The sequence below is a fragment of the Scyliorhinus torazame genome, chromosome 6 (genome assembly GCF_047496885.1).
Source record: "Scyliorhinus torazame isolate Kashiwa2021f chromosome 6, sScyTor2.1, whole genome shotgun sequence".
In the NCBI taxonomy this organism is placed as follows: domain Eukaryota; kingdom Metazoa; phylum Chordata; class Chondrichthyes; order Carcharhiniformes; family Scyliorhinidae; genus Scyliorhinus; species Scyliorhinus torazame.
In genome coordinates this window covers 293,780,429-293,807,101 of record NC_092712.1, presented here as the reverse complement: position 1 = coordinate 293,807,101, position 26,673 = coordinate 293,780,429, and the positions used below count along the sequence as shown (strand labels likewise).

The 26,673-nt window shown below is 45.5% G+C and overlaps 1 protein-coding gene across 4 annotated transcripts in view; it reads right to left on the bottom strand.

Moving 5' to 3' along the window:
* The window catches only part of tppp (tubulin polymerization promoting protein), a 65,714-nt gene that overhangs the window by 10,615 nt on the left and 28,426 nt on the right, over nt 1–26,673 (bottom strand). For 2 of the 4 annotated variants that reach the window (XM_072509870.1, XM_072509872.1), the window contains exon 2: nt 16,486–16,811. In XM_072509870.1, coding sequence (XP_072365971.1) covers nt 16,486–16,802 — 317 coding nt within the window. In that variant the 5' untranslated portion in view covers nt 16,803–16,811. Of the gene's footprint in view, nt 1–16,485; nt 16,815–26,673 lie in introns of all 4 variants that reach the window. The other 2 variants (XM_072509871.1, XM_072509869.1) reach the window with 1 other exon arrangement.

Here is a 26,673-nt window from a genome sequence, read left to right as displayed (position 1 = left end):
GTCCGAGTGTGTTGGAGATATTGTATAGGCAAGGGATTAGCAACCCCTGTGTTTGAGCACTCTTTATTCCAGGGATTAGCAGTCTCTGTGTATTGGAGATGTCGCATTCTCATGCAAGATACATTTTCAGCATAATTTCTGCCAAAATGACGTGGCATGTAACAAAATAACTTGTATTTTTATAGCATCTGTCACCACCTCAGAACATCCCAAAGAACCTTATATCCAATCAAGTACTTTAAACGTAGTCACTGTTGCAATGTAGGAAATGCAGCAGCCAATTTGCACATAGTAAACTCCCACAAATAGCAAAGAGATAAATTATCAAATGATCTGCTTTGGGATGTTGCATGAGGGGTAAATACTGGCCAGGATATCAGGCAGAATCCCCTGCTCTTTGTTGAAATAGTAATGTGGGATCTTTTGCTTCCAACTGAGGGGACAAACAGGGCCTCTGCCCTACCTCTCATCCAAAAAATATCCCAATGCCAGAAGAGCTCTCCCTGAATCCAGCACTGCAGCCATGGGTTTGGAATGGGACCACTGTCCCATTGCTGGTTAACCATTTATGTTGTTCACCATGAAACCTCAGCTGGCAAGAAAACCAAAGGCAAAATACAACAAATTAATCATGGTAAAATATGAGGTATTATCCATTTATTGTCACAAGGTGTGGAGCAGTGCAATCTAAAGTATGCTGTGAGGCACCATTACATCTCAAGATTAATAGGGCTTTGCGGGGCCACTTGAGTTTCATAGAATATTGCAGCACAAAAGGAGGCTATTCAGCCCATTGCACCTGCTCTTTAAGAACGGAATCTTCTGCCCATGGGGACAGACTTCCATGCAGGATGGGGCAAACATTCTGAACAGGAAGCTTTGGGTAACTGACTGCCTAGAGTTGAGTCAGCCTTTACAGAGGCAGCAGCAGTTAGTCAATGTGCCAAATTAGATGCTTAATTGTGGACTGTGGCCACCGCCAGAAACTTCCTGGCAACGGATGGGCCCTCGACTGAGCGTCAAGCCCAGCCTGGAGGGGGCTTGGTGGTGGCTGGCCTGCGGGGCCCTCACGCTTTCATCCCCCCGCCCACTGGAGCCACAGTGTGCCAGAGTTATTATCGCCAGCCTTTCTGTGGTGGGAATCCCTTCCACAGCGATGGCTTTGCAGCTGTGATCAGAGATATGTTTAATGCAGTTTTAACCTCAGAGAGTATCTCAAAATGGAGGCAACCTTGCAATCACCCCCGACCCCACCCCACCCTTCACCCCAACACTGACAGCGTCTGTCCTTCTAAAGTTGCAGACAGTCTGTGTCCACCTCAAGAACTGCCTACTCTTTAATTTGATAACCCACCCAGAGGAAGCCTCTTAGTTGACCATGTTCTGGCACGCCAGGCTGAGACCTGGAAACGCTCTCATGCTCGAACCCTCAGGGCAGGAAAATCCATCAATTTCTCAGCTTTTACCCAAGATAAGTTTTCTCCTTTTTAAGTACTTAGCTTTTTTAAAAAAAGTTAGATTACCCAATTATTTTTCTCCAATTAAGGGGCAATTTAGCGTGGCCAATCCACCTAACCTGCGCATCTTTGGATTGTGGGGGTGAAACCCACGCAGACAATGGGAGAATGTGCAAACTCCACACGGACAGTGACCCAGGGACCCAGGGATTTGAACCCGGGTCTACAGTGCCACAGTCCAAGAGCTAACTTGCCGCCCTACCTTTTTAAGTACTTATCTAATAGGTTTTCTGTTGCTCTCTAATTCCCTGTTGAATCTGCTTCCATCATCCTTTGAGGCAGTGCATTCCAGATCATAACAAGTTGCTGTATGAAATAAAACTTCCCAAAATCTCCTCCCTGGTTCTTTCACCAATAATCAGTAGAGAGAAAATGGGAGGGTAATACATTACAGACCCAAAAAACTTACTTAATCTTCAATTGAGGAAGGTTTTGATCCTATCTGTTTGAACTAGATTGAAACCAAGTTCAACAGGAGAGTGGGTAGAATTCAAGCTCAGTATATTGTGACCTTAAACCTTAAATTATTCACAAAGCTGTCTTCATAGATAAATATTTGCGGCTAATGTACGATACAGCCTCACGTTGGAATATTTTTCTTAAATAGAATGTCAGATTATATATACAAAATCATGACGGGACTGGACAGAGCCGAGAGGGAGAAACTATTCCTGCTCCTAAAAGGAAAAGACCGAGAAGGCCCAGATTTCAGGCGATTTTCAAAGGGAGCAAATGGGATGGGAGAAAAAACGTTTTCACACAATGAGTGGTTCGGGTCTGGAATGCACCGCCTGGAAGTGTGGTGGAGGCAGGCCCAATTGAGGCACTCGAGGGCATTAGAGTATTATTTGAATAGGAACAATGTGCAGGGGTACGGGGAAAAGTGGGGAGATTGACACCAGGCCATAATGTTCATTTGGAGGACCGGTCCAGATACAATGGGCCAAATGTCCTTCTTCTGCCCCATAACAATTCTGTGAAAAGTTAAAGGATCCAAGATGTGGAATAAAACAGAAATTTTGAAATTTGACCAGTCCTTCCATAAACTGGAGATGACGGAACAATACATGGTGAGCAACAACCTGAAATACAGCTCATCCAAAACTCTGTTACCCGTATCTAGACTTACGCCAAGTCCTCTTCAACCAATATCCCTGTGCTTCATGAGCTACAATGGCTCCCCATCCAGTAACACCCCTATTTTAAAATTCTCATCCTGGTTTTCAATTCCTTCTATGGCCTTGCTCCACACTATCTTTCTAACTTGCTCAAACCCTACAACCCTCGGATTTATCTGCACTCCTCCAATTATGACTCCTTATACATCATTGTCTTATTTCCATTGCTCCAACATTGGTGGCCATGCTCTCAGCCCTCTAGGCCCGAAATCCTGGAATTACCTTCCTAAACCTCTCTTCTTCTCCTTCTTTAAGATGCTCCTTAAGAAGTGTCACTTTGACTAAGGAAGGAAAGTGGGAGAAGGGGGTAGGGAATGGGTGGGTGGGGTGCAGTGGTCGATGAGGGGAGTCAGGTGATCTGTCGGGGGTAGGTAGGCGGCGGTGGCCCCAGGGGAGGTCAGGGGACACCGGTACAATTGTTTCGCAGGATTTAAACGTGTTGCAATCCTTCCAACTTTCCCTGGGTAACTATTGTGATAAAAGAGTCAGATGAGTTGATTCATTTCCACAGCAGGGTAATTGCCCATTGGAAATTGAAACTTCCTGGACAATACCTGTGAAGTTGTTATGTGGGGACTTCCGACGGGTTCCCCCAGCTTCTTGACTACCTCCCAGGTACGGTACCCCCCCCCCCCCCCCCCCCCCCCCCAAACCCCCGGGAAGCAGAACTTCTGGGCATTGTGTTCGTAGAATAAAACGTATTTAATTGTAGGACAGAGCAATTGGCAAAAATAGTTTTGTTTTAGGGGATTGCGAATGGTCCCGTGAATTCAGTCTTATTTTCATTCTTTCCACATAAGCACAATGAGTCAAAGTAGTAGCAAGTCATAACCAAAGGTATAGGACATTAGTCTGTTTTCCTAGGGTGTCTTTGGACCAATGTGAACACAATCAGGGTAAAACAAAGAAGCAATGTACCACTTGTCCCAATCTCCCCTGAACGGCCCAGGTGTCTTTCTACATTAAATGTGCTTTGAAAATGTACGATATGTATGGGGAAAAAAATCAATGTTAATATTTAATTCGTCATTGTGCAGCAATATGCAAATAGTAAACATTGTCTTCTTTGATCCTTCTCTTGCATATCTAGTTGTGTGTGCATTTACTGGCAAATTTTTGTCATTATAAATTCTCATGTCCCCAATTAAAATGGGAGTTTCCGATGTAAACAATCACGCTGTAATTACACCCTTTCACCACTGGATGTCCTCCAATGCCACCACTCACAGGAGGTTGTGATTACAACATGACAAGTTTTCAAAGTCAGTTTCCATTATATATGTGGATATAGAGATTCAGTGTAAAATGCAACATCCCCATCCAATTATCCCTATCATCTAACCTTATCTTATCGCGACACTTGATCTCGACTCCATGTGCGCAAAATGCAAACATTTGTTTGCTTTGCGCTTTCTAATGGCTTACATTTGTACAGTACCCTTCATTATTTCAGGGGAACAAAGCACTTTATGGCGAATGATGAACTTGCGAAGTCAGTGTTCTTAGCGTAAGGAAATACGGCAGTTAAATTGTGCACAGCAAGCTCCAAAAACAGCAAAGAGATGATCCTTTTTTTTTTTCCAGTGACGTTGACTGAGGGATAAATATTGGCTAGGACACTGGGAGAAATTCCTTGCTCTTCTTAAAATACTGCAATGGGATCTTTTCACACGTAGACAATGAAAGAATTAGGGGAAGAAATTAAGGAACTCCCAACACTAAAGTCAGGTACAGATCACTGCTTCCTTGGGTATAAATTGAAACATAATCAAAGTTACGTACTCAGTATAGATAAGATTGGGCCAGAACTTGCGTGAAGTGGAAATCACTGCTGGATGGCCTCTCCCCTCCTATTTACCTCCCTTAGTTGGGTGCTGCACACTTGTTGCCCGAACGCCCAACTCGGACCTGGTAAGAAATGTGCAGCTTTCCATTTCCTGAGACTTTTCAGTTCAGGGCGTCAGGGAAAGTGAAGCCTCCTTTTTTGCAGCTCCAGCTGCCGTAAAGCAGGTAAGTTTAAAGGTCCCAGCCACTTTGAGAAGCTAAGGAGAAGGAAAGTGGGTGATATGGCAGGGGGGGGTTGGGGTAGGGTAGGGAATGGGTGGGTGGGGTTCAGTGGTTGATGAGGGGAGTTAGGTGAGGTGTTGGGGGTAGGTAGGCGGTGGTCATCCCAGGGGAGGTCAGGGGACACCGGTGCAATCGTTTCCCAGGATTTAGAAGGCGTTGTAATCCTTCTAACTTTCCCTGGGTAACTATTGTGATAAAAGAGTCAGAGGAGTTGGATCATTCCCACCGCAGGGTAATTGCCCATTGCAAATTTAAACTTCCTGGACAATACCTGTGAAGTTGTTATGTGGGGACTTCCAGTGGGTTCCCCCAGCTTCTTGGCTACCTCCTAGGTACGGTACCCCCCCCCCCCCCCACCTCCCAACCCCCAGGAAGCAGAACTTCTGGGCATTGTGTTTGTAGAATAAAACTTATTTAATTGTAGGACAGAGCAATTGGCAAAAATAGTTTTGTTTTAGGGGATCGCGAATGGTCCCGTGAATTCAGTCTTATTTTCATTCTTTCCACGCAAGCGCAATGAGTCAAAGTACCAGCAAGTCATAACCAAAGATATAGGACATTAATCTGTTTTCCTAGGGTGTCTTTGGACCAATGTGAACACAATCAGGGTAAAACAAAGAAGCAATGTACCTTTGTTAAAGCTTGCACCATCATTTAGAAATGAGATCATTCAGATCTGCATGGAAAGAACCCACATCAGAATTAGTTTAGACACGGAAAGTACCATTATTAACTCCTATGTGAAACAGAAGACAGTCAGAGAACATTCGCCCTGTATTGTTCTCCTGCTATCAACTGCTGAAGTTAATGGAAAGGCTTAAATGTACTCAGCAAGTATTGCTCTGGAAACAGCAATTCATCAGACACTGCCTGGCTTCAGAATGACTCCGTTCACTGCTGATGTGCTAATTCCCTCTTCACAATCTTGGCTCCATGTAGAAAAATGTACATGTGTTATAAACAACGTAATAGTTGAATTCCTCCAATGCAACAGCTGATTTAGGTACAGTAAAAGACAGCAGAACTTCTTTATTGGACTGTAGGCTCAGTGTGAAATTTCAAACAGGCATCTAAGAAAGCCTTCTATCCTAAAGGCCCACCAATTTGAACCCTGGATGACATCTGGGTCCCAGAAATGGGTAACAGAACGATGACGCTCTGTTCCTTTTGCTGTTAGGTGTTAATGTTCAAGTAGGTGTAGGCATTTGGTTCAACTCTTACCCTATCAAAGTTTCCATCATAAATTAAGAGGACAGGTTGCACAAGTTTGGTTTATCCCTTGAATATGAAGATTGAGCAGTGACCTAATTGAAGTGTTTAGAATGGCAAGGGAATTTGATAGGGTAGATATGGAGAAACTTTCGTTTGGTGGGGTGGGGGTGGTGCAGGTTGTGTGTTGTGGGTGGGGGAAATCCAGAACAAGGCGACATAAAAATTTGAGCTGGATATTTTGGGAATAGGAAACACTTCTTCCCATAAAGGGTATTAGAAATCTGGAACTCTCTCCCCCCAAAGGTTGTGGATGTGTCACATGTAGAGATTTCACGGCAGAGATCAATATACTTTTTGTCAGATGAAAGTAATGGGTAGAATGAAGCAAAGATGGCTGACTGGGTTAGGGTTAGGGGTCAGCCATGATTTAACGGAAAGGTGGAAGGGGTGAATGGCCCTCTATCATCCCTAATGTTCTGAGCTGGGACAGGGGAGGACAGTGGGGAAAGTCAGAACGCATGGGTAGAATAATCAATTGCAGCGGTAGCTTTTGAGGAAGTCATGATCTGGTTTTCTGCCAAAACGCACTTCACTCTTCCCATCATTTTTAAATAACCAACAGTCTAACAAAAAACATATAAAACTAATCAGAATGCAGGATTTGTTTAATGAACAGTGGTCATGCGTGCATTTGTATGTGGGTTTTGCAATATTTTAATACAAAGCTCGTGTCTTGTAGTATTCAAATAAAGCTTCAGTAACCTGAGCAGCAATGGACCAAGAGATACTGACATATTGGACACCCTTCTCCGGTCCCCCAGCCGCATGGCTCTCGGAGGCGTCGTTTGCTGGCGGTGGGATTCTCTCTGGGTTTTTCCCCATTGAAGCCACCCCATGCCACCAGAAAATCTAATGGGCGGGGGAATCTAATGTTCCCACGTGTCTCTGCCAGCGGGAACATTAATTCTCAACGGCCGGAGAATTTCAGCCATTATATACTTGCAGTAATATCTACAGCCATGAACAGAGTTTGGATACATTTTATGGAGTCATTGGCCTGAGCTTTTTTAACTCAGTGGACACTTGTTTCATTGCAAATTCCAACAACCAGTGATTGGTGTTGCCTCCTTATATCAACTGGCGCAAACTATCTTCAAACACACGGCCACTTGGTCCAAACCAACATTTGTCTCTCAATCAACACCTAAAAAGAGATTATCTGCTCTAAATAACATTGCTGTCTATGGGACCTTGCAGTGCGCAGATTAGCTGCCATGTTTCCCTACATGGAGTACAGTGAATACACTTGAAAAAAATATCTAATTGGATGGGTTGGGATGCCCTGAGGCTATGCAGGACACTATATAAATGTAACTTTCTATTCCACACCCCAAAAGATCTAAAAATGGTCTGAATTTGAAGAGTTAACTTTAACGCAAAAATAAGGGTGGGAAATTTGTCCCCCCACTCCGAGGCAGGAAGGAAGAGCAATGGGCAAATGTAAAATTGGGTGCCATGGCCAGGCAAGACAGAAGCGGGTGCCTCCTTATTGGACATCCTGTGCCAATCAGGGCCACCCCCTTCCCCCCTCAGGTTTTCCAGTCCCCTTCACTTTTCTTGTCCATTCTGGACCCACCCACCCTATCACGGAGGCCTGCCAGTCTGCCCCTGGTGAGATCCCAGACTTGACTATAAGTCTAGACCGCTCCGATGGGTCCAACTCTCCCTGTGGCCCGGCTGGGATGAGATCGGAGCGCCATCCGATTGGCCAGCACCTGTCAGATGCGGGACTTCCTCTCTGATGAGGGTGGAAGGCCTGCCTTGAGCCAATTAGCAGCCCGACAGCTGGAAAATGGTAAGCCAGCCAAGCGGAAAGCATCGATTTCCATGTCAGGGAGCAGGTACCTCACCCCCAGGGTAAAATTCAACCCTGGTTTTAAAATAAGACAACGATCGACCTTGTAAAGTTGTACAGGGTTCATAGGCTCAACCATAGCCCCCGAAGAGCACTCTGATATTTACCAGACAGCCATTAGACTTAAATAAACCTTAATACTGCTCATCAAGGCAAGGATCTTAATAGCATGACAGCCAACATTTTCGCATCACACTGAGTATCAAGTAGTTCAGTTCCATGTCGCCATTTTATTCTCATCAAATCACCTCTTCCAGTCCTACTCTCCTGCACACATCCTTTGTCCTTTAATATTCCTCTTTCTCGAGCAACAATTTCCCCCTTTTTAAAAGTATGCATTTCAACAATTGCTTGTGACAGAAATTTGACCATCTAATCATTGTTTGTGCAAAGAAACATTTTTCTGACCTCCCCTTCCTCGCTGTATCCCCCAGATGTGGGCCACTCTTTATACTAACTGACCAATAGCTACAATCTATCATTATTTACCCTATGGTAGAGGCCCACATGATTATGAAGAGCTATCAGGTCACAGCCTAACTATCTCGGCACTGGTGAAACATGTCCTCGCTTTACAGATGTTCTGGTTAGAACTGCCACCGACCCCCTATAGCCCCACAAATGTTTCTCTTTCAATCGATCTAATTCCCTTTCAAGAGTTACTGTTAAATCTGCTTCCCACCACCCTTTATAAGCAGTGCATTCTGGACCACCTTAACTTGCTGCCCCAAAACATTGGTGCTCCTCCCCGCTCTGGTTCATTCCTCTGAAGCCTGCGCCCTCTACTCGCGGACCCTCTCACCAGTGGAAACAGTTCCTCTTTATTTTCCTTCAGAATTTTAAACAGCTCTATTAAATGTCTCTTCACCCTTCTCCATTCCAACACAACATATAACACACACGTAATACAAATAGTTTAAATGCAAACACTGAGAATTCAATTAACCAAATGCAATGCTATTTCCCCTGACATTTCGGACCTTCAACACTGGTTTCCAAGTTTAGGAATTGAAATGTGGAATGCATTACCTGAGGTTGGTTGGGGGTGGGGAAGTACACACAAAGGTTGACTTTCAATGAGAATTTGGACTAAATACTCAAAAGGGAGAAAATTGCAGGGCAATGGGGGGATAGTGGGGCTATTTGGAGACCTCTTTCAATAAGCCAGAACATGCATAATGGGCCAAATGGCCTCTTTCTCTATTGACTCATAAGAGTTGATTCAAAGAATCCCTACAGTGCAGAAGGCGATTCAGCCTATCGGTTCTGCACCGACCCTCTGAAAGAGCACCCTACCCAGGTCCAATCCCCCACCCTATTCCCATAGCACCACCTACGGGCAATTTAGCATAGCCAATCCACCTACTCTGCACATCTTTGGACTGCAGGAGGAAACCGGAGCACCCGGAGGAAACCCACGCAGGCACAGGAAGGATGTGCAAACTTCACACATTTGGTCACCCGAGGTCGGAATCAAACCCTGGTCCCTATCGCTGTGAGGTATCAGTGCTAATTACTGTGCCATCGATCTGCTGCACGATTCTATGAAAAGTACAATTATGACTTCCATTCAGAGGAACTGCGTTGGATTTGAAAGCCTGCCCCCTATGTGCGACTAAGTTTCCTGTGCTCTACATTATATCTGAACTGTATATAATCTCAAAATGATCATCTCGGAGTTCTCTCTGATTATTTCAGTGGCCTACAGCCTGATGGGATGGTACTGTAAGCACAGGCCCTGCAGTTTAACCACCAACATATTCAAAGCCCTGGACAACATGGCATTCCAACCTGCCAGCTATGATGAGATACATACTGCACCAATTCATACCATAGTACAACGTGACCCAACATCATCCTCAATATTGGGACTTTTAAAATTCTGAAATTAGATGGTGATGGGCGTTACCTTCTACCTGAAGGCCAATAGGCCTTAATGAAGATCCCATTTCTCTACAAGGGGAGCAAGTGACAGGTTATCATTCAAGGAAAATTATAAAAAGGAGAGACCGCTATTTCTTTCTATTATTTGCAAGACATAGCATTAACTGGTATTTTACTGATGCTGAAAAGAATGCTCAAAACATATCTGACCAAATAAAAGCCACTGTACATCACCGCAGGACGACCAGATAGGCGGCAAGGCAGCACAGTGGTTAGCACTGTTGCTTCACAGCACCAGGGTCCCGGGTTCAATTCCCACTTGGGTCACTGTCTGTGCAGAGTCTGCATGTTCTCCCCGTGTCTGCGTGGGTTTCCGCCGGGTGCTCTGGATTCCTCCCACAAGTCCCGAAAGACGTGCTTGTTAGGTGAATTGGACATTCTGAATTCTCTCTGTGTACCCCAAACAGGGGCCGGTGTGTGGCGACAAGGGGATTTTCACAGTAACTTCATTGCAGTGTTAATGTAAGCCTACTTGTGACAGTAAGAAAGATTATTATAATATAGTTAGATGGAGCGTGTGCCAGGAGCATGGGAACTGCTCTTAACTGAGAGCAAGTCAATGCAGCAACCTTTAGAAATGTGATCACAATTCAGTGCACACACTCATCGAGTGCATTAGTCAGGGGCAGGGCAGCACTCGAGCTTATTGGATTGCCTCGATGACATCTTTCACATCAACTTCGGTGGTTTGCAATGCAATTTTAAATATATATTGTTATGGGCCAGAGTTTAGAGAACCCCAAAGTGTATCATGGAGCTCACCTGACCCACAACTTTTAATAGATTGTGGTATGGGGAGCATATGGCTCACTCTACAGGTGTGGTAGAGCAGAAATAGGAAAGTATTTTTTTTAAAGCAAAACAAATGTTTATTCTATGAACTCGGTTAACCTTTTTAAAACAGTGAATATCTTAGCAACCATCAATTCAAATACAACCCCCAAAGAGTAAAACACTAAGTAATGCATATGCTGTCCTTTTAACATCCAGAAGACTTACAAAAAACATAACCTTTAACAGAAGCACATCAGGTTAAAGTCATTACTGAAAACATTTGTAATTCTGAATTCACCAAATGATCACAAGATAGTCTTTTCATGGCAGAGAGAACAGCAGTATAGCTGCTTTGTCCGACTTCAGCTTCAACACTGAAAACAAAACTAAAACACACCCTGCAGCAAACAGCCTAAAACAAAAGTAAAAAGCTGACAGACAGCCCAGCTCCACCCACACTCTGAAATCACTGATAAACACCTTAAAAGGTACAATTTCTTTTATAAGAGCTCCATTCACATAGTGTCTAAACGGAGGTGAATCACTGCTTTCTGTCGAGGTTTTGTGGGTTTAGCACAGGATAAACATCAGGCCTTCATTCAAAATGACATGTTGAGTGACCACAAGTGCGTGAACTATTTCGAAAGATCATTAAAATAGCGACCCTTCACTGACAGCCTCTTTGTAGTAGGCCATGTTCCAAAATCTTTGGAAAATCACAGCTAGAATTCTAGGGTGCTTCATCATAGAAAACTAAAGCAACATATTACTGACATTCCTGATATTCAACTCAATAAACAAAGAATTTCATTTATCTGTCCAATTGTACCATAGCTGAGGAAACTATTTGCCTTCATACAAGAGACTGGTGCACAGTTTTCACTCCGATCTTTATGTCCTCCGCTTCCTACACTGTCCCAGTTAAGATGAACGGAAGCTCAAGGAACCACGCCCTGTCTTTCGATTGCTACTTCACAACTTCCCAGCCTCAACAACACAGAGTTCAACAAATTTAGATTATAGCGACTGCTCCCATTTTGTTCGGGAGCCGACCATCTGCTGTTGTGATTTACACCTCCTCCGAATCTATAGATTGTTTCTAAAATCGTCTCATTAAGAGCCCCTTCTGCTTTGTACCTTCACCCCTTGTGTCATTGCACTTGCTTTCCACCATATCACAGACCTTTTCTTCTTAGTCTTTCCAGCCTGCCTCTCTCTTCCCCCCCCCCCCCCCCCCCCCCCACCATCCCCTCACAACCATTGTCCGGCACTGTACTTGGGTAAACACTGTTGACTCCCTAACATCTCCCAGCTGTAAGATGTTGGTAACAAGAATAACAATTGTTAAAATCTAACTTTAAAATCTAACTTTATAAGAGACTAGCACTGACTTTATTAGATACCCCTTCTTTGCAGAAGAGTAGAGTGGGAAACTTAAAAATAGGACACAGCACTGATTGTCAAAGTAGTGGGACCATGGGAAAATTGTCAGGTTTTGAAAAGAACTTATTTGCAGAAAAAATGCCATTTATGTAAAAACACAGGATTAGAATGCCAAGGATCCTCTGCAAGATAAGACCTTGGAGCCTTGAGATAGTCAACAAAAGATGGATGTGAAAAACATTATGCAATGGTGTGATGCTCACATGAAAGATACTGTTCAAACACAGAGCTGAAAATGATTGGGGTGAGGGAGGCATTTGTTGAGATAAGAGCCATAATAAAAGAGAGCCTCCCACTCAGGTTTGCTTGGTGGAGAAAACTAGAAATGAGAAAAAAATATGGGAGTGAGAATAAGCTTGAAGACCAAAGGTTGCAAGAAGAGAGGTCATCCTGGGCTCTCCCTCTGGTCATAGTGCAGCAACTATATATAGCCTGCATTAGACCGACAAGACCTGATTTTACCTCAAGATTCTGACCTAATCGCATTAAAATAGTCTCAGAACAGAACATTTTGCCAATCCCCACAAACTGAACAATTGGGCTTAATTATAGACGGAGCCAGATTCCGTGATCCCCACTCCCAACCAGATACCATGCACCCCCTCACCCTTTACCAGATTCCATGCGTACCCCCCCCCCCCCTCCCCATTGATAGACTGGAAACGAGGTTAGGGGATCAAGGGGTTCCACCTCAGAGCGCTGCTGGTCAATCAGAGGCCGGCAGCTCTCAGTACCATCAGGAGTCGTAGCCTCTGCTGGGATTGTGCGAGGAGGCAAACTGTGCTGGATTCAGCCCAGCAGGTGAGTCAGGGTCTCCCAGCTACCATGCTGACACCAACAAGAGGATTGGAATCAGGGGTTTGAGAAGCCATGGACAGAGAGTAACCCGAAAGGGGTGGGGGCGTGGTGGTGGTGGTGGGGGGGGGGGGGTAACGCCTTGGGTGGAGCTCTTCAATGGGCTCAGGGATTCATTATAGAGGGAAATCCCTCCTCACCTGCAATCAGTCCATACAGGGAAACCTGTTGGGCTTGCGCTTTGCACGGGTCTCTCTCAGTGCTGGTTAAATCCTGGCAGTGCTGGGAGAGTCCCTTAAGTCAGTTGCCCACTTAAGGGCCTTAATTGGCCCACGAGCAGGCAGGCTACCAGTCATCACTACCACTGCTGGTACAAATTGCAGTAGAGACAGCGTCTGGCAGGCGGGCAAGTCTCCTCGTGGTTTTTACGTGGCAACCCAACCTTCAAACTGGCCCGCAGAGGAGTGCATTATCCAGCCAATTAACTTGGTTTCTCTCTCCACCGTTGCTGCCTGACCTGCTGAATGTTGACAGCATTTCCATGGGGGCTTTTCACAGTAACTTCATTTGAAGCCTACTTGTGACAATAAGCGATTTTAATTTCATTTCATTTTTCCATTCCAGATTTACAGCCTCTGCAATATTTTGGTTTTGCCAAAAGAATTTGCCACTTAGGAAGGTGGCATGGTGATGCAGTGGTTAGCACTCCCTCCCTCACGGCGCGAGGACCCGGGTTCCATCCCAGCCCCTGGGTCTCACCCCCACAAACTCAAAGGTGTGCAGGGTCAGTGGATTGGTCACACTACATTTCCCTTTAATTGGAAAAAAAAACAAATTGGGTACTTTAAAATGAAGAAAAAATTGCCGGCCAAAAGGTTAAAACGAGGATGGACAAAAAGAATCTAACAGTAGTGAACAAAATGAAAGATAATTGCCAATCATACCTTAAGCTACATAAAATGGTCAACCAGCCATTCCCATTAAAATAATATTGAAAAAGGGTGTAATCTAATATTTCCCTTGATCTTTTTTGTATGCGAGTGTCACTTGCTAGTCCAGCATCCCTAGAGGTTCCTTCTTGAACCTCTGTATGTGGTGTAGGTGCACCCACAGCACTGTCCAGGAGGGACTTCCAGGATTTAGACCCAGTGAAGGAACGACGATATATTTCCAAGTCAGGATGGCGAGAGGCATGGAGGTATACTTCCCAGATGGTGGCATTCCCATGTTTCTGCTGCTCTTGTCCTTCTAGATTGTAATGGTTGTGGGCTTGGGAAGAGCCTTGATGAGTGCATCTCGTTGATGGTACACACTGCTGCTGCATGGAGGGAGTGAATGCTGCATTGTTTTGGGTGATGTCAAGCAAGACACTCCTAACTTGTACTCTGCTGATGGTGGGCAGACTTTGTGGAGTCAGGAGGCGAGTTATTATATTTAAGTGGCTAGTCCAGTTGAGTTTTTGGTCAATGGCGATGGATAGGTTCTCTCTCCTTTGTGGAGATGGTCATTGCGAATGTCATAGAGTTTGCAGTGCAGAAGGAGGCCATTCACCCATTGAGTCTGCGGTGCCCTTGGAAAGAAGCACCCTACCCAAGCCCACACCTCCACCCTATCCCCGTAGCCCAGTAACTCCCACCTAACCTTTTTGAACACTAAGGGCAAATTAGCATGGCCAATCCACCTAACCCACACATCTTCGGGAGGAAACCGGAGCTCCCGGAGGAAACCCATGCAGACACAGGGAGAACGTGCAAACTCCGCACAGACAGTGACCCAAGCTGGGAATCGAACCTGGGACCCTGGCGCTATGAAGCAAACAGTGCTAACTACTGTGCTACCATGTCATTTAAAAAAAAAAAATTTGATGTGGACAGCAAAGGCTGGGCCAGCATTTATTGCCCATCCCTAATTGCCCATCCTTTAAACGGAGTGGCTAGGCTATTTCAGAGGGCATGAAGAGTCAACCACATTGCTGTTGATCTAGAGTAATTCCAGATTTTTGTTTAATTCACATTTCACTATCTGACATGGTGGGAATTGAACCGGGATGCCCACAGCACTACCCTGGATCTCTGGATTACTAGTCCAATGACAATACCACTACACCACGCCCCCTTTCTGCAGCTGAAGCCTGTCTGGTTTGCCCCAGCTCAAAGTCAATCATGGTACCTACTAATCTTTTTATTCATTAGCAGGAAGTGGATGTTGCTGGACAGGCCAGACATCTACAGAAGTTGGTAGTGGCGGGCCGCTTTCTTGAACCAATGCACGCCATGTGGTTATTGGTGTTATTCCAATGGTTCGGTACAACTTGGGTTATGCAGTTAAGAGTCAACCAGTTTGGGTCCGAAGTCGCCTGCAGGCCAGATCAGGTAAGGACGCAGGCTTCCTCCCCTGTAGGACATTAGTGAACTATTGGTCCAAAAGCATTATGAGGTAAATTTGATGATTCCTGTCCAACAAATCTCGAGGTGGGCAGTAAAGGCTGATTTGTGACACTAGACCCTAAAAGATGAATAAAAAGTTTTAATTTGATTAAAGTTAAAATGGAGTAGTCACTGGGCCAACAGAATTATTCAAAAAGGGGGACACAAGAGACACCCATTGTAAAACGGAGAAGAAAAAAATAAGCACAGCCACTATTTAAAATGCCTCAACCCAATTCACTTTGAACATTCCTCTTCACTGAGATCAGTACACGAAGACTGGGAAGCGATGGATGAGAAGGTCGACAACTATAGGGCATGCCCAAACCTCACTGGCCCTTCAGTTCAAGCAATAGAAGCTCAACATGGTCAAGAAATACAAGCCTAGACTTTGTTGCCAATAACATTAGCAGCCAATCACCCAAGGCCATACTCCTCCAACCGCTAATTAACTGAAGTTTTGACCTATTTGAAATATGACCCACAGCACAATCACAAAGCAACTTCACGTGCACAATGCTGGTTCTGTTGCTGTCACCCAAGGCAATCTCCAGCCTACATAAAACAAAATGCATGGGCTGTGGATTTTGGGCTCTGCTGTAACGTTAATCCTCCTTCAGCCAACCCGACCGTTCATTTCTACCCCAAGACGGTGGCAATTCTTAACATTTCTGGATGCGGCATGGTGGCACAGTGGTTAGCACTGCTGCCTTCAGTGCTGAGGATCCGGTTTCAATCCTGGCCCCGGATCACCATCCGTGTGGAGTTTGCATATTCTCCCTGTGTCTGCGTGGGTTTCACCCCCACAACCCAAAGATGTGCAGGGTAGATGGATTGGCCACGATAAATTGCCCTTTGATTGGAAAAATTAATTGGCTACTCTAAATTTATTTTTAAAAACATTTCTGGATGGAAGAGCATCAACACTAAAACAATGCAGCCAAGTCCAGAAATGTTTCTACAAGGTCCCACCAGATCCTAAAGGACAGTATGAACCATCACACGATTCTCTATGTGTAGGTCATAGAAGAAACATTTTGGCAGATCATGATAATTTGAGAAGCTCCTGTGTTGCGTTAAGTTAATCATAACATTGAATTAACTTGCTCAACAAAAGAAAAAGATTACTTCAGGCGAGGACAGTTGGAGATGAAAATGACAATTCAAAAGAAAAAACGATCGCCCATTGGCTGAACAGCAGATGAAGGACATACTTGACTTTGGAAAACACAATGTCAACATCTGTGATTGTCACATTCTTCCCGTCAATGACGTTGCAGTCTTTACATAGTTTTGACCAATTTTTGCCGTTCATTTCTCTTCCCGTGGCTCTCGTGTCTCCATGAATGGCAAATCTTCGAAAGGCCTCTTCGAGGGCAGTGAGCTCATCCAATGGAGTAGATCCCCCATCACTGCCGTTTGAATCGGATATGTGCCGTTTGACTACTTTCTCCTTTAGCCGGTCACTCTGAACTTTGGTGGAGAGTTGGTCTGCCTCTCCTCTTCCCGGTTTCACTTTGCAGTCAGCCATTTTGCTCCACTGCTGGAAAAAAATAATTTATGATCAGAATGCATCCCAATGAGCATTACTGTTGAGAGACAATATTCTTTTACAAGGCAGAAAAGCTAATTAAAAACTAAGTGTATCGTTGACCTTTTCTTTATGTTTCATTGCTGCGGTACATTGCTTCTAACTTTGCCTATTTTCTCTGCACTGATAACCTTTTACATAGCAAGTAAGGAATCTCCGTCTGTTCGTATGATTTGCACAGTGGCAGATTATGCTCTGGCTAAGACTGTCCTGGCCGATATTTATCCCTCAATTAACATCAGTAAATCAGGCTTTCTGGTCATTTACCTTATTACTGATTGTGGGACCTTACTGTGCACAACTTGGCAACTCTTGTTTTCTACAATGCAACAATCGGTACACTTTAAAAAAAATACTTTGGGGCTTTGTGAAAGACAGGTCCCCTAACATGTAATTTCTCCTTCACACCCAAGCACTAATAAACTACCACCTCCGTTACAGAATGAGATTGTGCCAATTCAGTTTGCACATTGGTGCATATTGGACCCCCATCCAAACAATTTTCCATCTGCATATGACTCCAGTGATGAAAATGTAGTTGAAAGTGAACTACATTAATGAATGCAGCCAGTGAAAGTTTAAAAGTGACAGTGAGGATCCAGACATTCAATGATCAATATATTTTGTTAAGAACTACAGAAAGGAGTTCAGATGCCAGACTGAAATGTTTTCATAATTCCACTGACGAAAGAACATCAGTCAGATGGTTGAGTCTTCTGCTTTTATCCAGCATAACATGGAGCCTTGACCACTTCAGCAGTGAAAGATGATATCCAATGGTTCACCGCGAACTTCCTTGCACCCCCACTTCAACTCTCCTGAAATCATGGGTTTGTGCTAGATTTTAGTTGTATTCTGGTACCTTTACAACTATTTCTGTTTGAGGATGGTGAATATCAACAGGGGAGGTTGTGGCATAATGGTATTGTCGCTGGACTAGCAATCCAGAGACCCAGGATAATGATCTGGGGACCTGGGTTCGAATCCCACCTTGGCAGGTGATGGAATTTAAACTCAATAAAATATCTGGAATTAAAAGTCTAATGGTTGTTATATTAAAAAAAAACATCTGGTTCACTAATGTCCTTTAGGGAAGGAAATCCCTCATCCTCACCTGGTCTGGCCTACATGTGACTCCAGACCCACAGCAATGTGGTTAACTCCGAAATGCCCTCTGAAATAGCCTAGCAAGCCACTCAGTTATATTCAACCGCAACATCTCAAGGACTGAAGCGGTTCAAGAAGGCAACTTACCACCACCTTTGAAGGGCAACTAGGGTTGGGCAATAAATACTTGTCCAACCAGTGATTACCACATCCCGTAAATAAATTTTCCGTGTTGATAAGGGCATGTTTTTCGAGAGGCGATCACTAGGCAAGGCGCTCTAGTCAATGTCCCCCTTGCTTGCCCAGCTACGTGAATGGTCCAGCTGCCATTTCACCAGATAACAACTTTGAAGGTTGGGTCATTGATAGTTATAGCAAGTGAGGGTTACAGCAGTTGAGGAATAATTTGTTGCATGAACTATTTCTGTCTTCCTTAAGCTAATGGAAAGCCGATAGTCAGCAGCCACTTTAGAAAAACAGTCTATGATCCTTTGAAGGCCATGCTCACAGAGTGACACAAACTAATGGCCATGCTGCGCCCGAAAAGCAGCTCGCCGTGGCGCAGTATTGCCGATAAAAGCCGGGAGACCCTGCTCCCGGGATCTCACGAGACGTTGCAATGTAATTTCAGCACAGCGGTGAGCACTGTTGCTTCACAGAGCCAGGGCCCACGGTTCAATTCCCGGCTTGGGTCACTATCTGTGCAGCGTCTGCACGTTCTCCCCGTGTCTGCGTGGGTTTCTTCCGGGTGCTCGGGTTTTCTCCCACAAGTCCCAAAAGACGTGCTGGATAGGTGAATTGGACATTCCGAATTCTCCCTCTGTGTACCCGAACAGGCGCCAGAGTGTGGCGACTAGGGGATTTTCACAGTAACTTCATTGCAGTGTTAATGTAAGGCTGTATGTGACAATAATAAAGATTATTATTAAATCCCGCACATTTTGGGCGGGGATCAATTTTTGGCAAATCTGGATATTAGAGCAAAACAGCATCTCACTCTAATATGCAGATTCCCGAGGTGCCGGGGACTTTGGGATTTATTCACTTCGCCTCGGAGACTTTAGGTGTGCACCATTTGGTACTGGTCTCCACAAACGGGGACCAGACGGAACGGCACTCATGGGGGTCTTCCAGGGGATCAGAGACTGCCAGCTGCATGCCCTTTGGGAAGGGTGGCACCCTGGCACTGCTGGTGCCACCTGGGAACCCTGACAGTGCCACCCTTCCACTGCCAAGGTGCCCATGTGGCACTGCCAGGAAGCCCTGTCCAGAAGTTTTGGGGTGGGGTGGGGCTCGGTGACCCTATCATAATGCATTCGGACTGGGGTGGGGGGGTGTCGCTTGCGGGGCTTCGGAGATCAGCATTCCATTTCAAAAAGACGTCCCAATTTCTCGGTATGCTGGGGAGCTCCGCTACCAAACAGGGCTGTGTGTGGCCTTGGCCGTGCATTCCCTGTTGAGGACCCTTATACAACGCAAGTCACTGTGCCGAGAAACACGCTAAACACGCTCGCTATGGGACTATTCCCAATTAGTTGTATCGCGCCCAAAGGCACAGTCATTGACCAACTGCATCTCAGCTACCTTAGTTGAGGATTTCAGTGATCTGAGGTTGAAGGAACCTCCTGATTGAATGCACATTCCATCAACATTTTCATCAAATTCCCAGAGAGCATGGCAGCAAAGAATATACAGGAGCCATGTCTCACCCTGCAGCACTTCAATCAGCAACTCTCTGGCCATCATTCCATTGTGAAACTGCTCTATCAGATTTATAGCTCAGAACATCTAAATTTGCCTGAGACGTTTCTATGTTGAAACAGCGTAGCTCACAGCAAAACAATAAAGTCCATTCTCAGATGCCATCCTATTGGTTAATGGATAGAAGTCACAATTATCATTGATAACCACTTCCTTACATGGAAAACGGAATCCTCCCAAATTCTTTTAAAACCACATTTAAGTTTTCAATGGAAAGATGGAAAGACTTGCATTTATATATAACCTTCCACAAACTCCAGACATCCGCAAGAGGTGATTTCTGCTGATGAAGTATTTTTTGAGGTGCAGCCACTATGATGCAAGGAAACACAACAGATAGCTTGCAACATAGCAAAGTCCTACAGACAGCAATGAGATAAATTATATTCATCGAGGGATAAATATTAGGACACCTGTTCTTCTTTGAAAAATGTCATTGCACCTTTTACATCCATCTGAGGGGAAGGGGGCAGTTTAATGTCAAATCTGAAAGTCAATACTCCCGACAGTGCAGCACCTCCTCCCATTGGAATGTCAACCTGGATAATGATCCTCTGGAGCAGGGTTTGAACCCGCAACCTTCTAGCTCACAGACGTGACTGCCACCAACGGAGACATGGCTGACAATACACTTGCAGTTCTTTTATCTTTAAACTGAAACAATCAGCACATCACAAAATGGAAAGAATGAATAAAAAGCAACAGGTGGGATTTTAGACAACTCCTCCCCCCTCCGAGGCAGCGTGTTTTGGAGGTGCGAAGATGGAAGATGGCCTGTCATTGGCTGGTTGCAGGGTCTTCTGATCCTGCCGCTGTAAATGGGTTCCCCGGTTGTTCACATACTCTGCCACCGGGGAACCCGTGGCAGGGGTTCACCGTCGGCAGGACCGGAAGGGCTCACCAGCAGGAAGGGCCGGATAATTTTGGCCAATGTAAATGCTGGTTTCGTTTTTCCCCAGAACTGAACCCAAACTTAAAATTACACTCCGTTATAAAATCTGGGGAGGAGCCCTAAAGCTGTGGAGATATTTTGTTCTTTGCTTTGGGATAGGCAGACTGATCACCCAAAACGGCCCCTGTAATGATATGCACACACATAACCAATGGGTCATCAGAACAGGACACAACCAATGGGTAATCAGAACAGCCAGCGGTGACATCATCACAAGAGGGCACCACACGACCAATATAAAAAGGACAAGGCACACAGGTCCTGCCCCTTCCACCGGCAGAAACCTAGAGAGCAAGACGTGTGTGGTTAACAGCACCGTCACACCATAGCACGTGGTCCAGAGCAAGTTCATATAGTTAGTAGAGTGTACTGTGTTACTAGAGTCAGATTAGTAGAGTGTAGAACTCATTTAGGAACTTTGTTAATCGCTTAATAAACACATTCAACTTACCTCAATGTCCGGAGAATCTTCAGTAACGCCTACACCAAGTAACGGCTTAAACAACACATGGTACAGGAGTGGCTACTAAATCTACCTAGTTCAACTCAATAAGGTCAGAGACAAATGCAGACAGCTCTTTGGCAACAGAGCCAACACAAGCAGCGCCGCCGGAACAAAGCTACCCAATCCAGGCACGATGGTCAAGATACAGGCTCCTCCTCAACTCAGGACCACCAGTAATCTTAGTGCTAACTGCCGTTCATTTAAACAAAAATTCCAACTATATGTGGAAGCATCAAACTTGAATGGTGCGATCAATGCTCGGAAGATAGCTCTCCTACTGACCACTGCGGGTGACCATGCGATAGAGATCTTCAACTCGTTTCAATATACTGAAGGGCAGGACACAACGAAATACCAAAATATCCTGGAAAAATTCGACAGCCACTGCGAGGTTGACACGAACAAAATATTTGAGCGGTACATCTTTAAACAAAGGATGCAAGCTAAAGATGAATCCTTCAATAGTTATCTCACTAATCTTAGACTGCTAGCGCAATCCTGCAACTTTGGTGACATAACTGACTCCATGATCAGAGACCAAATCGTTTTTGAAATGCACTCTGATCCTCAGAGAGCAATTGCTAAATATCAAACATATGACCTTAAAGATCGCTATTGAAACCTGCACTGTAAATGAACATTCAAAAAAAATCGCTACTCACAATACAAAAACGCGGAGAGTGAAAGACAAACCTCCCAAGAGGTGGAGTGTTCAGGCCATCTCCCGGATGCAGCGCTTCCACATCTCTGATGGCAGCCATTTCGCGCGCTCCTCCTGGGGCCCAGCGCATGCGCAGTACGACCGGGAATACGAATCGGCCAAGAACCGCACTGCGCATGTGCGATGACGCAGGGAACGGCATGACGCCGACGTCATGACATGTGCAAATTGTGGAACCGCCCACTTTAAAATAAAAATGCCCTGCAAAAGGCAAACAATGTCTCCAAAGTGGGAAACTCAACCACTATGCAGCCCTGTGCAGATCTGCACCACAATTCAGGAGTTAGCGACCACAGTTCAAACAGAACCGCATCAGGAGTGTGCAACACCAAACGCATGACTCTGATCAAGGTAGTGCAACAGATCCAGACAATGACTACCTGGATAAAACATTCCGAGTAGGCACCATCACAAAGTGCGAAAATGCCACACTGGACACCTCGCAAGTCCAATCAATCCTTGCCGTTGATACCGAGGATGAATGGAACGCAGTGATGGATGTTAACTGATGCCCCCATCCAGTTCAAACTGGACACAGGTGCCTCCGCCAACCTGATCTCGAAGTTGGACTTCACGAAAATCAAGAATTCTCCCAAAATCCTTCCAGCTGCTTGCCAACTCCAGGACTACAATGGCAACGCAATTACGGCACTGGGGTAATGCCATCTGACAGTGTCCAACCGACACAGAGACAATCCTGAGATTCAAGATTGTCCAACCAGACAGGGCGCTCCTGCTAGGTGCGCAAGCCTGCAAACAACTGAACCTCATCCAAAGGGTCTTCACCATGACGCCGTCTCATCAGGATCTTCAGGTCAGCATCGACGACATACTGACCTAATACCCAGATGTCTTCAGCGGAATGGGCACACTGCCATACGAGTACAAGATTCTACTACGGCCAGACGCAAAACCAGGAGAGTCCCTGTTCCACTGAGGGATCGACTGAAAGCAGAACTCGCAAGCCTACAGAAGAAAGGCATCATCTCTAAGGTCACTGAACCAACTGACTGGGTCAGCTCGATGGTGTGCGTCAAGAAGCCTTTGTGGGACCTACGAATCTGCATCGACCCCAAGGATCTAAACAAAAACATTATGCGGGAACATTACCCAATCCCAAAAAGGGAAGAAATCACGAGCGAAATGGCACACGTGTGCTTCTTCACAAAACTGGACGCATCCCAAGGATTCTGGCAAATTCAACTCGAAGAATCCAGCAGAAGGCTCTGCACCTTCAACACACCTTTTGGCAGATTCTGCTACAACCGAATGCCATTTGGCATCATCTCGGCATCAGGAATATTCCACCGCATCATGGAACAGATGATGGAAGGAATAGACGGGGTGCCTGTCTACGTTGACAATGTCATAATCTGGTCTTGAACTCCGGAGGAACACGTCTCGCGACTGAAGAGAGTATTCCGACGCATACATGAGCATGGCCTCAAGCTAAACAAATCCAAGTGCTGCTTTGGGCCGTCCACGCTGAAGTTCCTGGGTGATCAGATATCGAAACAGTGTACACCTGGACACGGACACAATAAAAGCCATTGAGGCAATGAAAGCAGCGATGCGTCCTTGGAGTGGTAAATTCATCCAGAATTTGGCCACACACACAACGTCCCTAAGAAAACTGATCAAGAAATCAACCGCCTTCGAGTGGAAGACGGAACACCAGACAGAGTGGTTGGAGCTGAAGGCCAAACTCACCACTGCACCTGTCCTTGCATTCTTTGACCCAGATCGCGAAACTAAGATCTCGACCAATGTGTGAGTCAGGATGGCATTGGAGCGGTACTGCTACAGAAAAATGACACATCATCATGGATCCCAGTAGCATACGCATCACAGGCAATGACACCGACGGAGACCAGGTACGCGCAGATTGAAAAGGAGTGTTTAGGTCTTCTCACCAGCATCCTCAAATTCCATGACTACGTCTACGGACTGCCAACATTCACCGTTGAAACAGATCACAGACCTCTGGGTCCACATCATCCAAAAGAACCTGAACGGCATGATGCCCCGATTGCAGAGAATTCTGCTTAGACAAAAAACTCGTTCTCATCAGAGAAGAGACAGCCAAAGACCCCCTGCTGCAGCGAGTCATCCACAACCTTAACAATGGGTGGCCGAAAGGACAATGCCCTCAATTCTACAATGTCAAAGACGACCTAACGCTGATCAACGGAATCCTGCTAAAGATGGACAGAATAGTGATCCCACTGCGTCTCCAGCACATGGTACTGCGGCAAATTCACGAGGGATACCTTGGCATAGGAAAATGTAGACGCAGGGCCCGACAAGCTGTCTACTGGCCCGGCATCAACAAGGACATTACGGACATGGTCCTGGACTGCAAGACCTGTCAGAAGTACCAACCAGCACAGGGCAAGGAGACACTCCAACAACACGACCTGGAAACCTCTGCAAAGGTCCAAGGTCGACATTGACATATTCCACGCGAATGGTCGGACTACATCCTACTCATTGATTACTTCTCAAACTATCCTGGAGGTGCTGAAGCTGTCCGACCTCACCTCAAAGACCGTATTCAAAGCGTGCAAAGAGACATTCTCAAGGCATGGCATCCCGAATACAGTCATGAGCGACAATGGCCTGTGTTTCCACAGTCGAGAATGGATCACGTTTGCTAAAGGCTACAACTTCGAGCATGTTACCTCCAGTCCAAACTACCCGCAGTCCAACAGCAAAGTCGAAAAGGGGGTGCACATCGTCAAGCAACGTATCCACAAAGCCTCGGATTCTGCCTCCAACATACACCTTGCACTACTAGCATACCGGGCGACTCCCTTATCAACTAGCATGTCACCAGCTCAACTGCTGATGAACAGGGACCCGAGGTCAACACTTCCAGCCCTACACTCACCCAACCCAGATCACCTCCGGTACTACAAAAGATGCAACAGCTTCGTGACAGTCAGAAACAGCACTATGATGCACACGCCACCGATCTGGACGCCCTATCCCCAGCAGACACTGTCAGGATCAAAACACCTGATGGCGGGTGGTCTGCTGGAGCTGTCATTTCATAGAATTTACAGTGCAGAAGGAGACCATTCAGCCCATCGAGTCTGCACCGGCTCTTGGAAAGAGCACCCTACCCAAGGTCCACACCTCCACCCTATCCCCATAACCCAGCAACCCCACCCAACACTAAGGGCAATTTTGGACACGAAGGGCAATTTACCATGGCCAATCCAGCAAACCTGCACATCTTTGGACTGTGGGAGGAAACCGGAGCACCCGGAGAAAACCCACGCATCATTCGGCAGGCAGCGCCCAGATCCTATGTGATAAAAACGGCCTATGGCACCATCATTCGACGAAATCGAAGGGCACTTCAGAAAATCATACGCCCACAACCAATTCCCCCTCCACTTCTGTCTGTTGAAGCGCCACCTCGAGACACCACAAACCACAATTCCACCAGTCGTGACTCCCACACACCTATCAAGGCACCACCTCTCAGGAGGTCATCAAGGATAAGACGGAGACCCCAGACACTGGACTTATGAACATTTGCCTTATGTCTAATGTATATACATGTCATGCATATCAGGTTGTTTTCTTTAATACTGTCAACCACAGCTATCATTACCACATTAGACAGGCACACAAAAAAAAGGGGAGGGGGGAGATGTAATGATATGCAGACATGTAATGAATGGGTCATCAGAACAGGACAAAACCAATGGGTAATCAGAACACCCAACGGTGGAATCATGACAAGAGGACACCACACGACCAATATAAAAAGGACAAGGCACACAGGCCCTGCCCCCTTCCACCGGCAGAAACCTAGAGAGCAAGACGTGTGTGTTGAGCCGACACACCGCAGCACGTGGTCCAGAGTAAGTTTATAGTAGAATATACTCTGTTGCTAGAGTCAGATTAGTAGAGTGTAGAACTTATTTAGGAGCTTTGTTAATCGCTCAATCAATACGTTCAACTTACCTCAAGATCTGGAGTATCCTTTAGCAACGCCTACACCAAGTAGCGGCTTATGTTACTCTAAGTAACATAACAACACAGCCCCTTCCTCACGAATGCGGAAACATAAAGTTATGTTGATGCCTAAACAGACGTTCTTAGTGCACTTGTCTGAAATGTCATCCAGGCTTAATGCTTCATTTCCAAGAAAAGTAATAACTTTTAATAGCTAGTAGTAAATAGCACAAGGGGAGTAAGTTTCCCGACTTTGACTGGACGCATCATAGGAGATTTCATCACATTACCCCCTGTTGCCAACTGTTCCTATCCCATGCTTCTACCATTGGTCAATCCACACATCTTCCCTCGAGCTGCATTCCTCTCCAGCTTTTTTCAGCTAATGTACAGATTCCTGGTCACCTTAAGCAGCCTTTTATAGCTCCAAAATATTAAAATCCACTCAACAAAAAAGCGTTTGAAGAAAATGAGAGGCAGAACAAAAAATGGCCCATTGATCGTTCTCCTGATTTTCTTCCACCAGTGTCCAGGGGATCCATCTTTAATACCTGGCGATACCAGAATAATTCAGCAGGGCTGCCAATTTGGGGAGAGCTTTAAAAAAGTTCACCAAAGGAATAGGACTCACAATTAGGTGCAGTAACAAGTTCTGCATCATTTAAGATAGGCTCTGTACAAAGACCTGTAAATATTTAGGCAGCAATATACTTTGGTGATTATCATTTACAGCGTCCAAAGTTTATCACAGTGGCCATTCAGCCCATTACATCTGTGCTGTCTCCTTAACTAATTG